The 14,332-nt window shown below is 55.9% G+C and overlaps 1 protein-coding gene across 20 annotated transcripts in view; it reads right to left on the bottom strand.

The window, feature by feature from the left end:
- Positions 1-14,332, bottom strand: part of DTNB (dystrobrevin beta) — a 252,848-nt gene that overhangs the window by 5,887 nt on the left and 232,629 nt on the right. For 9 of the 20 annotated variants that reach the window (XM_051843156.2, XM_070069346.1, XM_051843154.2 and 6 more), the window contains 4 exons: positions 3,431-3,590; positions 2,664-2,753; positions 1,817-2,019; positions 228-281 (listed from right to left, as the gene is read on the bottom strand). In XM_051843156.2, the coding sequence (XP_051699116.1) occupies positions 228-281; positions 1,817-2,019; positions 2,664-2,753; positions 3,431-3,590 (507 nt within the window). Of the gene's footprint in view, positions 1-227; positions 282-1,816; positions 2,020-2,663; positions 2,857-3,430; positions 3,591-14,332 lie in introns of those variants that run through there. The other 11 variants (XM_051843159.2, XM_051843162.2, XM_051843165.2 and 8 more) reach the window with 6 other exon arrangements.

Here is a 14,332-nt window from a genome sequence, read left to right as displayed (position 1 = left end):
GGAGGCCGAGGGTCCACCTTAGGTTTTCCTTCATCTGCATCCTCAGCCCCGCCCCGGCCCCCACCCCCGCAGCAGGGGTTCAGGAAGCCTCTGTGCACCCACTGACGTCACTGGCTGACGGGAGAGTGGGTGGGAGGAACCCGGGAGGGGAGGTGGCGGGGTGGGGTGGGGGGGGAGGGCAGCAGAGACAAAGGGGAGGGGCTGGGTGTCACGCGCGCTGCCTTTACCTCTGTCTTTGCCGTTCTGCATCTTGTCGTCTTCTTCGTCTGCATCTTCTTCTGCTGTGGAAACAAGTCCAAGGAGGCCAGTGACCCTTCCGTGCAGCACAAAGGCGGGAGGCGGGGACCATCCCCAGGTCTGGGCCACACCCTGCGAGGCCCAGGCCCCAGCACTGTGGAACGGAGCCCAGCTGCCCTGGGCCCACAGCAAGCAGAGCATCTGATGCCGCCCACTGTGCTGCTGGCTCTGCCCCGGCCACCCTGGTGACTGGGGAGCCTGGGTGTTCCCTAATGCACATCTTGCATTCAGATCCAGGAAAGTTACTGTAGCAGTGCGTGGTACGGGCATGCCTAAATTAACACTGGCTCAAAAAACAAAACAAAACAAACAAACAAAAAAACCTAGTGTTTTAGCTGAGGATAAACTTAAAGTGACGGCACAGTGCTGAGCGGCTGTGTGAGAGACAGCCAGTGCCATCTGCGGTCCCTGGGGGGGATTCACCCTGTGCGCTCTGCAGGGTGAGACCCCCTGAGTTAGGAGTGGTGAGGACGCTGGCCCTGGGTGCCCACTTCGCACTGGAGCTGTGGAGAACTGGGCTACGTCCTGGGGTGGTCCAGCAGGGTGAAGGGACTGGGTGAAGGAGCTCGGAGACCCATGCTGTCCGCCATCCACTCGGGAGCTGAAGCTGCAGAGGCCACACCGGGTTCCTCGGGTGGCTGCCGGGGGCACCAGCAATTGGCTACAGGAAGGCAGGCTGTGGCTCCCTGGTGGCAAGGGCTGGCCCTGAATGAGCTCCCTGGCAGTGTCCAAGCAGGACTGTCCTGGGCGGCAAGTGGGACCCAGTGACTCGTCAGGGCCGTCCCAGCTCTGGGATCCCGTCACTTGTGAGCATGTTTCTCAGACGGGAAGACGAACCATGGACACAGGCAGCGTGCACCTGCCCAGAACACGCGTCAAGAGGTCTGCACGGCCCTCTCCTCCTGATGGAAACCTGGAGGCGCCGGGGAGGAGGGAGGCAGGAGTTTGGTGCTGGCCTCCTTGCATGCAAGGATTTTACTTCTGCCAGGCAATCGCTTGCGGCGTTGATCTCTGAGGCGTCTTCCAGTCGGCATCCTCTCCTGCTGGGGGGTCCCGGAGTCTCCCCACAGATGTGTGCTTTCCATGGAGCGAGGCCTCTGGGGCTCAGGGCTTCATGCTGTCCAACTGCACCCTCACTCTCGTGTGAGGAGTGTGCCAGCCACCTAGTTTGCACAAACCCTAACGAGCAGCCACAGGACATGAGGGAAGGTCATTTCCACAGCCTGGAGCCCTTGGGAATGTCCTTGGATGCTAGGATGGCTGGAGTCTGGGGCAGGGACATCGGGAAGTCATGCCCAGGCCCTGGCCCCCTTTGTGAAGGAGGCGGAGGACCAGAGACAGGGGCCCGAGAAGCCACCAGAGAGCAGAGCACTAGTGGCTGATCCTAACCCGTTCAGATTTAAAACCTGCTGGGCCCCTTGCTAATTCTACAGGGAAAGCAGGCTGACTTGGGCCAGACCTTGGGGAGCCCCCGACAGCCCTGGAAGGGTAGGACTTCCCTGCGTGGCTCTGCACACACCCAGGGCTGTCTCAGTCGAGGTGTACGTGTTGGAATGGCTGTGAAAAAGCTGCCCAGGTTTCTACTGAATAACCTTCTGCAGCTACTGCCGGGTGCTCCGAAGCACACGACGAGTGAACGGAGACGAGGCGGGCCCTGGCGCGAGCGAGCACGGCGCGCAGGAAGGGGCCACTCGCTTCCTGGACGCCGTGGAAGCCCCAGCCCTGGAAAACAAGAGGTGTCGGGCAGCTGCAAGGCTGGCGGAGCCACGGGCATTCCTGGGGTGATGATGGCACCCGAGTGGCTTTTCTTCCCCACCCCCTCCGGGTTCTGTGTAGGGAGAGGCCATGAAACAGGGGCCTCTAGGACGCCGCTGCAGTACTGAGTGAGGGAAAGACGGAGCGAGAAGTCAGGTGGGGAGCACAGGAAGCAACAGGCTCAGGTCGTGCGCTTCAGGTGCAGTCAGAGCTGAGTGGCGGACAGAGCAGGGGCTGGGGTTTCAAGGCCAGACGGAGGAGGAGAGAGCAGAGAGGCGGAGGGAGGAAGTCCAGCGCTTTGGTGGCCGACACCAGTCCAGACATCCCGGAAAAAGCTTCTGACCGAGATGCGGCCAGGCCTAGGGAGGGAGCGGCTGTGCAGGAAGCGCAGGCGGAGACAGGGCAGGCACGAAGGGGCCTTGCCGGGTGCAGATCTGGATTCCTTACACTCAGAACTGTGTTGGCTCCGCAAGGCAGGTCGAGCTAAATGTGTGACCGTCCCCACCCCCGGGCTCACGCTCTGTGGGCGCTGCCCTCCGCCGCACCCTAGAAGGCAAAGACTGAGGGGTGAGACGAGGCCGCGTGTGCCGCGGGGGAGCTCTGGGCTTCACCTGATCGGAGCTCTTTCACCAGGGATGACATGGTGTTGGTGATGGAGTCGGCAGCCACCAGCAGGTCACTGCGCAGGTTTCTCCTCGTACCTGAGGGGAGTCAGCAGACGGCGATGCCAGGGCGGTGGGCACGGAGAGGAGAGCTGGGTAAACGCCTCATCCTGCCAGGCCCTGGCACGCAGGTGCAGGACGCCTGCGGGGAGACGGGGCTGCGGCAGCTCCACCTGCTCCCGGGCACAGCAGGAGCAAGAGGAGCCCCAGCCCCGTCCTCACGGCCGCCGCCGCCTCTCCCTGCGCGGCAGAGCTGAGATCCAGAGCGAGCCGTACATGGAGGTGCTGGTCAGCTGCGGGCGGAATTCACTCGCCAGCACCCCTCCTTGTCCCCTGCCCCCAAGACTTCCTGCTTGAGCCCCTCGTCTCCCACCCAACTTCTCAGTGTCGCTGAGCCTCACACGGCCGTGCCCTCGCAGGGTGGTGTGTGGAGTCCATGTGCCCATCCTGTGCTTGCGCCCAAGGCTTGCAGGGCTGGGGGCATGACTTGAGAGCTACTCCATCCACTTCCTCTGAAGGGGACAAGGTCCAAAGCACAAGCCCCGCGCCCCAGCTCCCCCACACGGCTGCTGTGTGTGTACCTGCTACTGGAGACCGGCCCATCTAACAGGAAGGGGCCAGCACCTGACTTAATCCCACACTGAAGCCAAGAGCTTTCAACAAAAGCACAGAAACTGCGGGATGACCCCTCCCTGTGCCATGCGGCAAGCACCCACCTTGTGCGAACGCCTCCTGCACGTCTCCGCCGACGCCGCTCAGTGAGTCCTGCGGGCAGTGGGTGGGCGTGGAGCCGGCTGACGTGGAGCGGACGGGCATGGGCATGGGGCGGCCACCTCCGTGAGTGGGTGACGTGTGCGGGGACCCCGCGGCCTGCGCCTGGGAGGGTCAGAGAGAGAACAGGGGAGCTCAGGTATCTCTGAGGAAAGGGAAAGCCAGGTGGAGCTGGCGCGGGCTTGGCCATGTGTGAAGCGAACGCCCAGGCTGCCCCAGGACTGGAGAGAGGAGGAAGGGGAAGGAGAGCCTGGTGCGAAGGGGGCATTTCAGGGAGGCCGAGGGGGCCGGGGGCGGGGTCAGCTGCTGGAGGGCCAGGAGGGAGGAAGATGCAGACGTCCTGCCTGTTTGTTCACAGACACATTTGTGCACGCGCCGGTTCATGCACTCACTCTCCTCTGATCCCCCAACAGCCACAGCAGGAAGGGCCAGGCTTCCCTGTCCAGTTAACAGGAGAGAACCAAAGATGAGCAGAGCCACGGGCCTGTGCCGGGCTCGCCACCCAGAGGGTCGGGCTGCGGCCCAGGGCTCGGGTCAGCGAGGCCTCTCCCAGGGCCCCCACCAACCACACACCACAGGCTGGGGGGATGGGAAAGCACAATGCAAGACGGAAACTGAACAGAGGCAGCTCACAGGGCAGGGGGCTGCTCCTCGGGGCTGCTGCGTGCGGCAGAGCTGGGGCTTTCTGCAGAAGCAGCACTGGGAGAATACAAGCCAAGGAGGGAGGAGCGCAAACGAAGACCCCTATCTTCCCAGGAACCAGGCTCGGAAGGCCCGCAGCAGAGGGACTCGGCCCTGGCTCGGCCGGGCACTGACCTCGACAGAAACGGTTTCTGGTCTTGGTGCTGGTCTTACCTCTGAGTCATTTCTATGTGTGTGGATTTTAACTTGAGAAGTTTACAAAGGTGGAAAACCAGAAAGTGTGATATAAACCACTCCAAACCGACACACGTGACACTGTCACATTTATTTCCACCTGGAAGTACTGCAGATAAACCTGAGGAGCTCCGTGCCCACTGCTCTTGCCATTCCCAGTTCCTTTTCTTACCCCTTCGGTGGCGGCCACTGTCAGAGAGCTGGGTGTGAAACTTCTCACCCCGTGTACCCGCATATCTGTGCATCTTATACTTGTAAGCTGTGCGTGAGTAGTAGTATACTGCACACATGGTTTCGCAGTTTCCTTTTATCACTTAGCACACTTCCTGGACTCTTTCCAGGACACAAATAAATATGATCACAGACCCTCACGTCTCATGTCATTTTAAAAAACTAACTTGAAAGGGATCAAAGTAACTATAACAGCTAAAACTGTAAAACTTCTCAAAGAAAACATAAAGAAATCTTTGCAGACATGGGTTAGGCAGATTTCTTAGATGTGACACCAAAACCAAGCTATATGAAAGACACGTTGAATTTCATCAAAATTAAAAGCTTCTGTTCTTCAAAAAGCATCATTAAACACTACATGGACACATGGACTCAGAATGGCTCAATAACCTACGCACGGGAGCTAAACCTACAAAACTCTTGGAAGAAAACAGGGAGAAGCCTTATGATCTTGGGTAGGAGAGCATATGAGAAGCAGAAGCTACAAAACAAACTTCTGTGCTTCAAAGGACAGCACGGAGAAAGCAAAAGACAAGCCACAGGCAGGCACAGAACTTCTGCACACGACGTGTCTGATAATGGATCTGTACCTGGAACTCTTCCAGTTCAGTAACAGGTCAAATAACCTAATTTTCAACTGGGCAAAGAATCTGAATCGGCTAAGACGCACAGTGTCCAAATAAGCACAGAAGAGATGCTCACCAGTACTAGGCCCTGGGCAGGCACAAATCGAGACCATGAGATACTACTTTACCCACTAGGATGGTTGTGATCAAAAAAGGCAGGTGCTAAGTGTAGGCACGGCTGTAGAGCCCCAGGAACCTCCACACACTGCTGAGAGAAATGGAGAAGGGAATGAACAGCTGCTCGGGAAAACGGCCTGGTGGCTGAGCTAAAGGTTGAACGTTGAGTACCAGGTGACCCAGCAGTTCCAGTTCTAGATACACACCCAAGAGAGATGAACGTATGTCCACACAACAATCTGCACAACCGTTCATGGAAGCAGCATTATTCAACTTAGCCAACAAGAGGCCAGCATCGTGGCGTGGCATGGCGTGGTGTGGTGTGGTGAGTAAAGCCACTGTTGTCTGTGATGCCGGCATCCTGTATGGGTGCTGGTTCATGTCCCAGATGCTGCACTTCCCATCCAGCTTCCTGCTAATGGCCTGAAGAAAGCAGCAGCAGAAGATGCCCCAAGTGTTTGGACCTCTGCTCCCCACGTGGGAGACCTGGATGCAGCTCCTGGCTCCCGGTTTCGGCCTAGGCCAGCTCTGGCCATTGTGACCATCTGGGAAGTGAACCAGCAGATGGAAGATCCTGTCTCCCTGTCTCTCCCTCTAACTCTGTGTTTTCATATTTATTTATTTACTTGAAATGCAAAGTTAGAGAGAGAGAGGAGAGAGAGAGAGAGAGAGAGAGCGAGAGCGAGCTTCCATCTGCTGGTTCACTCTCTAAATGGCTGCAATGGCCAAGGGCTAGGCCAGGCTGAAGCCAAGAGCCATGAGCTTTTTCCAGGTTTCCCACATGGGTTCCAGAAGGCCCAAGGACTTGGGTCATCTTCCACTGCCCTCCCGGCACATTAGCAGGAAGCTGGATTGGAAGTAGAACAGCCAGGTCTCGAACCAGTGCCCATATGGGATGCTGGAACTGCAGGTGGCAGCTTAACCTGCTGTACCACAGTGCCAGTCCCTTAACTATTTCAAATAAATAATTAAATACACCTGTCTTTAGGTTAAAAAAAAAAATCCAAAAAGCAGAAACAACTCAAATGTCCATCAATGAATGATTTAAATGAAATGTAGTATACTCATACATATTACATACATATATATTACATACATGGAATATTACCCAGCAATAAAAAGAGAAGTACTGACAGGTATTACAACATGGGTGGACCTTGAAAACATTTTGCTAAATGAAAGAGATCAGTCACAAAGACCACACGCTGTGTGATCCCACTTATATGAAATGTCTAGAATAAACAGACAAATCCAGAGGGACAAAAAGCGGATTAGTGGTTGGGGCAGGATGAGCAGTGACTGCTAATGGGTAGGGTGATGATGTGTTCTAAAATTGTGATGATGGTTCTTGCAAAACTCTGTGATTACATTAAAAACCACTGAATTTTACACTTTAAAATAGCAGACTGTGAGGGGTGTGAGTTATAGCCCTACAAAATTATTACTAAAATGATGCCATTAGGAAAAATAAAGTAAGTCACACACTGGGAATAGAATGTGCACATCAAGAACTTATAAAGAACTCTTACAACTCAATAGCAGGAAGACAAACAACCCAAATACAAAAGGCACAAAGACTGGAGTAGACCCTTCACCAGGAGAACGCACAAACTGGCTAACAATCATGTGAAAAGCACTCAACAGGAACAGGCACTGGGAAACGGAGATTGAAAACACATTAATAACTCTTAATACCCACACAACAGCTCCAATCAGAGAGACGCACAGGGATGTGTAGAAACTGAAACCTTTGTACATTGCTGATCGGACTGTAAAAGGTACAGTCATTTTAGAAACCAGGTCAGCAGTTTCTTAAAATGTGACCAGAAAAATTCCATTCCTGAGAATCTGTCCGAGAGAAATGAACACATATCCACCCAGAACTGTACACAAAGGTTCATCAGCAACAGTTCAATAGCAAAACACAGGAACAACGCAAAGCCCATCAATGGGTAAATGGGTTGACAATGTGGTGTATCTATACCACTGCATACAAGGGAATCTTTTTGCTAGGTATGCTATTATTGCTTAACTTGTATAATATTTTTGTATTAACAGTTAAATATGTCTATTCTTGTGAAATATTCTATTTTTTTCAGTGGCTACAGACATCTTATTATTTACTTTCTTTCTTTCTATGTATCTTCTTTCTTTCTATGTATCTATCTATGTATCTATGTATCTTTCTATGTATCTATCATTAACTTACATTTTCTTCCCAGTTTACATACACAGAGAGACTATTATCCTGTGCCATGCCAATCACTGTACTCTGAGGACTCCCTCCACTTTTTTTTTTTTTTTAAAGGGCTTAGTTACTTTAACTGAAAGGCAGAGTTACAGAGAGGCAGAGGGAGAGGGAAAGACAGAGGCAGACAATCTTCCATCCTCTGGTTCATTTCTCAAATGGCCATGACAGCTATGGCTGGGCCAGGCCAATGCCAGGAGCCAAGAGCTTCATCTGGGGCTCCCATGAGGGTGGCAGGGGCCCAAGTACTTGGGCTATCTTCTGCTGCTTTTCCAGGCACGTTAGCAGGGAGCTGGATAGGAAGTGGAGCCACTGCAACTAGAACCAGCATCCACATAGGATGCCGGCGTCGCAGGCGGCAGCTTTAACCACTGCGCCACAGTGCCGGCCAGCCTTCCTTTCCTCCCCTCCACTTTGATGCAATTACAATCACCATGAGCCTTTCTACAAGCAGGGAACACATGCTAATGGATGAAATTCAGGATTTTTAGGACTTCAGGGTGCTGCCTCCCCAGTGTGAGGAGGAGAGCTGGAGACTTGGCTGGAGACGGAGCGGCCGGACCCAGCAGTTTCAGCCCCAAAGATGCTGGGGTGAGAGGAGCGAGAACAAGATGTGCATGCCTGGCTTTGCAGGGCCGTCCTGAGTGGGCACAGCTCGGGGTGTGGGCAACCACAGGGCCCCTCCTGGGCCTCTGAGGGCTGAGGGGAGCAGAGGAGAGGCGGCTGCCTGGCTTGTGTGGGCTTCCCCAAGGGTGACCCCACTTACCACGGCAGCCGGTGTTTCTCCCAAGGTGTGTGATGAGTTTAGCGCGTTTACAGGCACGATGGGGTCACGTGTGGACCGTGCAACAGGGCAGTCTGGGAATTCCGATGTCTGAGCGGGAGGCCAGGGAGCACCAGCTGTGAGAACCAGTCATCGGGCTTTCGGCACACCGTGGTCCTTGGCAGCCTCCCTCCATGTGTTCTGGGCCCAGCACCGATGCCTGGGGACCTGAGCTGGGTGTGGTGGCTGCTTTTGAAGAACAAGAACCTGAGCCTCCAAGCACACACATTTTAATATGAAAATGATGCTGGGGGGAGGGGCGGGCGCCACGTGTGGCTGCAGGTTTAGGATCAGGAAGTGAAACCTGCTGCTCACATCAGAAGAACCAGGCCCTCTTCCTGGGTTACTGCCCATCCCACGCCCTCCGAGGAAGGCAGCCGCCAGACTCTCAAAGTGGCCTTTGTTTGGATGGCTGGGAAAGCCTTCTTTTCCCTACGGGCCTCACGACCCCTGCCCTGTGCTGGAGGATCACACCGGGCCAGCCTAGTGCCAGGCGCCCGGGAGAACTCCGGTTCATGCAGGGTCAGGCTGGTGGGGCGTCCTGACTGGTGGGCGAGGCAAGCTGCAGCCACCCCTCTGTGCAGCCCGGGCCACTTGCACGCTAGGCCGGGCCCGAGCTGAGGCTCAGAAAGCACAGGGACCGGGCGGTTCTAGGAGGAGGAGATGGACTCTGCCACTGGGCGCATTTCACAGCAAAGCAGGAGTGCAGGCAGGGGCTCGCCCCCCACCCCCGTGTTCTCTGCCAGAGCACCACCCTCTGAGCTGCCCACCCAGCTCCTGCTGGCTCTCTGGGGGTCAGGCTCACAGCCACCTCCACCAGGGTGAGACGGGATCTTCCGGGGATGCCCGCACACACCCTGTGCCTCTCCCGCCCCAGCACTTTGTCGCTTCTTAAATTTCTGCCCCATTGTGCTCAGCACAGGTAAATGTTTAATAGGTACTTGTGATGTGACAACGAAGTGCATCGCCTTTCTGACCCCTTTTCTTCTGTAATGGAAAGTGGGAAAGCAGCCAAGGCAGGCCCTCACCCCCTGGGAGTGCCGGGGGCCTGGTCCTCCACAGAGCTTCGTGTGGAGCGCGTTCACCAGACAACTGAGTGTGCTGACCAGACCTCGGAGTGGCCCCAAATGACCCCCTCCCCTGGAACGTGGGCTGGGCCTAGTGGCTTCTTAGGAATCACAGGCAGGGGTTGCCCCTTCCTATAAAAGGCTGTGACTGTCTTGCTCATACACTCTCGCTCTTGCCCACTCCTGCTTGCTTGCCCCAATGCAGCCAGCTGCCGTCCAGTGAGCTACCCTCCTGGGAGGCCCACGTAGCACAAAACCATGTGTACACCAGGCCGGAAGTCCAGCAACCCAGGAGGACCTGAATCCTGCCTACAAGCACGTGAGCTGTTGAGACTTGAGGAGGCTGTGGCCTTGTGGCACAGCCTGAGTTGAAAGAGCCAGAAAAACTGCCTGGGTTTCTGGCCTACAGAAGCTGCAAGGTACTAAATCCTGTTATTTCAAGCCCCTAAGTTGTGGGGTAATTTGTTATGTAGCAACTCATATATCAAGGTTGGTTCTTAAAAAATGCCTTATTAGATCAGACCCAGATGATGGACACTGGAGAGACCAGGGCCAGGGGTCCTCACAGCTGGCCAAAGACCCCAGGGAAGAGGCCAGTGGATGTGAAGAGAGGCAGGGATACACCAAGAAAACTCTTCCTGACTTGAGCGAAGTGCCTGGGGCCTGAGGACAGCAGCCTGGCCAACACGACCGGAGGTCTTGGCCTCTTGGAGAGGCCTTCAGTGGTTAACAGGCCTACACCCTGCTGGGTCTGAGTCCCAGCTCCGGCTCGGCTCCGGACTCCAGTTTCCTGCCAATGCAGACCCTGGGATGGCTCAAGTACCTGACTTCCTGCCCCTTGTGGGGGATCTGGGTAAGATTCCCAGCTCCAGGCTTCCGCCCTGGCCTACCTGTGGCCCAGGCTGGGAAGTGAACTGGATGGAAACGTTTTTTTTCTTTTCTCAAATAAGAGTGTTTTAAAATTACAGAAGTATGTGTATGTGTGTGTATGTGTTTTCCTTAAGTTAGAAAGATACACACACATATACACACACACAGAGTTCACCCCTCCAATGCTTGTCCAGGGCCAAAATCAGGAGGCAGGAACTTGATCCAGGTCTCCCAGGTGGGTGGTATCACCAGCTGCCTGGCAGGAACCTGGAGCTCAGAGCAGGGCACTGCACCCAGAACAGGGGATGTGGTTTCCACTTTTTTAAAAGATTATTTACTTGAAAGGCCAGGAGCTTCTTCCGGTGCCCATATGGGATGCTGGCACTGAAGGTGGCGTCTTTACCTGCTATGCCACAGCACCAACCCCAGGGATGTGGTTTCTTAATTGGCCAAACACCTGCGCCATCAACTTTTTTATTTGTCAATAATTATAAGGCCTGGGGCTGGTGCTGTAGCACAGTGGGTTAAGCCTCCTTCGGTAGTGCCAGCATTCCATTTGGGCACTGGTTTGAGTCCCGGCTGCTCCACTTCTGATCCAGCTCTGCTGTGGCCTGGGAAAGCAGCAGAAGACGGCCCAGGTGCTTGAGCCCCTGCTCCCTGGAGACCCAGAGGAAGCTTCTGGCTCCTGGCTTCAGATTGGCCCAGTACTGGCAGTTGTGGTCATCTGGGGAGTGAACCAGTGGAAGGAAGACCTCTCTTTCTGTCTCTCCCTCTCTCTCTCTGTAACTTTGCCTCTCAAATAAATAAATAAATCTTAAAAAAAAAAAAAAAAGTAACTACCAGGCCTGAGTGGCACTTTTCAGCTTGGAATTCAAGGTCTGTGCAGGAGAGGGTAGCTGCAGGCTCGGCATGGGATTCCAGCTCTCCCTGCCACTGGGGGGACATTTAGGGAGGCAGTGGCTTGTTGAAAGGCCAGGGAACCATTAGTGAGGCCTGCTCTCTGCTTCTGCCCGTGTGGCACCAGCCTCTCGATTTTTCCGAAGCTCAGAATCCTCATGAGTAAACCACGGGGAGTCGACCAGGATAAAACTCTGTGATCCATCATCATCGCCAGGTCATCTCTCAGAAACACCGAGTGACGCTGGCTTAGCTTCCCTTCCAGCCACTGTGTCAGAGGAGGGAGCCAGCAGCCGCTTCCCGGTCACATGTGACACGTTCTGCTTCCATCCTGCCTGTCTCACGAGAGAAGTCAGTACCACAGAGGCCGCCCACTGAGGCCTCGTGCAAGGGAAACGGATGTGGAGGTGCAGGGAGCAGGTGCCGTGCAGGGCACGGGGCTATCTCAAGACAGCCTGGCCCAGCAGCGCCCCCCAGGTGTACACTGTGCAGGGCATGGGGCTATCTCAAGACAGCCTGGCCCAGCAGTACCCCCCAGGTGTACACCGTGCAGGGGACGGGGCTATCTCAAGACAGCCTGGCCCAGCAGTACCCCCCAGGTGTACACCGTGCAGGGGACGGGGCTATCTCAAGACAGCCTGGCCCAGCAGTGCTCCCTACCCCAGGTGTACACCGTGTAGGGGACGGGGCTATCTCAAGACAGCCTGGCCCAGCAGCGCTCCCCAGGTGTACACTGTGCAGGGCACGGGGCTATCTCAAGACAGCCTGGCCCAGCAGCGCCCCCCCCCCCAGGTATACACTGTGCAGGAGAAGGGGCTATCTCAAGACAGCCTGGCCCAGCAGTGCTCCCTGCCCCAGGTGTACATCCACTGGCAATGAAGCCAGCAATCAGACACCTTCACTCCCGTTCGCTGCGGCTCTGTTCACAGTGTCCAAGACAGGGAGGGTGACTGGCCCGAGTGTCCATCCGTGGGTGAATGGATCAGAAAGTAGCAGCCATTCACACGATGGACATTCTTCGGCCATAGAGAGGTGACATCCTGTCATCTGGAGCAATATGGATGAGGCCATGCTATTAAGTGACAAATGATGCCTGCTGTCACGCACTTGTGGAACCCGACAAAGTGGATCTCACAGAAGTAGAACGTAGCACGAGGACCCCAGAGGCGGGAGGTACAACTATGTGTCACTTTAAAGAATATTAGAAGGAAGAAGTCAAGAACAGAGTCTGAAATTCAGCCCTCCTGAGTAAGCGCCGACTGGAGAGTGTGGCCCTGCCCCGGTTTGAGACAGCGTCCACAGCACAGAGCGATGCCCGCGGCACGCTTGATGACCTCCTGGGCCCCTGGTGAGGGCGTGGGTTCTCTGCCCACGTGGTGGGCCTGGGCTACACAGGCATGCTCAGAACCGAGCTGCAGCACAGCACTGCACGCTGCACCTCGCCTCGGAAGCGCAGAGGCAGGCAGGCTGTCTCCACGGAGACTGCCACACGTTCCGCGCCACGTAAACCCACCTAGGACACGCAGCACGGCGTGGGAAGCCGCGGGGAGCTCCCGGCGGCACCTGCAGGAGACTGAAGGTGACCCGAGGCTCACAGGGAAACCCATAAAGGCGGATGGACCGGATGGGAGGCTCCCGTGGGCTGGGGGCAGGCCACTAACGACGGGGACAAAGCAACCTCGTGCCTCTGGGCTTCAGCTGCCAGGACAGGGGCCGTTACCCTGGTGAAGCGAGGGACGCTTTGCCAACCCGCTACTCCTTGCTTCAGAATTTCCTGATACAAGGAGAGCAGAAGCCAATCGTGTGTCTATCTGAAACCTAAACCCAACAGATGGCCGCTAACCAGATCTTCTGAATACAGAGGTGTCTTGCGGTGGGGGAAGAATTCTCCTGGAAACGCAGAGCCGGGCAACCGTGCCCATCTGGGCAGCTCTCTAGTCTGCTGGCTCTTCACTTCCAAATCAGCAGAGACTCCCGGCGCCCAAGAAAGCGCTGGCTCATGTTCCAAGCAAAATGCCCACAATGTATGCTTATAATTTTACAGGGATCCTGAGCTCACAGCCTGCTTAAGGCCAACATTCATTTTACAACCGAGTAGAGAACAGGTCTAGAGAAGTCACCAGGTGACCCACAAGCAGCAGAAAGGCTAGGACTGCCACCTGCCTCCTCCAGGGGCCTCCGCTGCCGGTGAAGCCTGAGCACGCGTGGGTCAGAGCGCATTTCTGAGGCCAGAGGGAACACGGGGGGGTCAGGGCCTCTTGGGCCTGAGGCCCACCGTGCTCTTCTACGGGGCGGTCCGTTGCCAGCAGGAGCGAGGATGTGAGAAAGGCGAGCTGGGGATTACAGCAGCGCGTCTTATCTAGAACACAGATCTCACGCTGCAGCCAAAACAGGTGGTGCGAATGCCACACAAGGTGAGCCGAGGACGCTGCGGGCCCTCCCCAGCCCTGCCTCACAGGCTGCGGCCAGGAAGCCAGCTGCGCAGGGGGTGGGAGGGAGGCACTGTCATAGCAGGGAAGCGATCGGCTCTGCCCCTGTCCCTGCTCAGCCATTCCCAGCGTGGGGCCTGGCACGCAGCAGGGGCTCCAGAAATAGCACTCCCTTCTCTTCTTCCCCCCCTCTCCAACAGGTAAGGCCGCTTTATCTCCTTGGTGTACATTACAGCCAGTCATCAAGCCCAGGAAGGACTGTGGCAGCAGGCCTGACTCTGAGGGCTGAGGCCCTGTGTGTAGGGTTCACGGCTGACCCCCACCCCCCCGGCCCCCACCCCAGGACTCCGAGCTAAGCTGGTATCACGGTAACAGAGGGGGAGACACTTGAGTCTCCGTTCCTCTCTGACTCATGGACACCTGCCAGGTAGCAGATGGCCTGGGCGACGGTTACCTTCATTTTGTCGCAGTGTATTTAATTTCAACAAACTGGCCTCTTTGCTGCCGATTTTGAGAGACTGGGAGAAAGGAGCGCCAAGTCTGACGTGAGGCAAGGCACGGCGAAGGCTCCGAGAACTGGGCTGTCTACACAATGGACTTGGGACTCCCCCCGCCCTCTCTTCTAGAAAAGGCAAAAAGCCCTAGAAGTACTCAGAGCTGGTG

Source organism: Oryctolagus cuniculus, chromosome 2, assembly GCF_964237555.1.
Source record: "Oryctolagus cuniculus chromosome 2, mOryCun1.1, whole genome shotgun sequence".
Taxonomy (NCBI): Eukaryota; Metazoa; Chordata; class Mammalia; order Lagomorpha; family Leporidae; genus Oryctolagus; species Oryctolagus cuniculus.
This window is presented reverse-complemented; position numbering and strand designations above follow the sequence as displayed.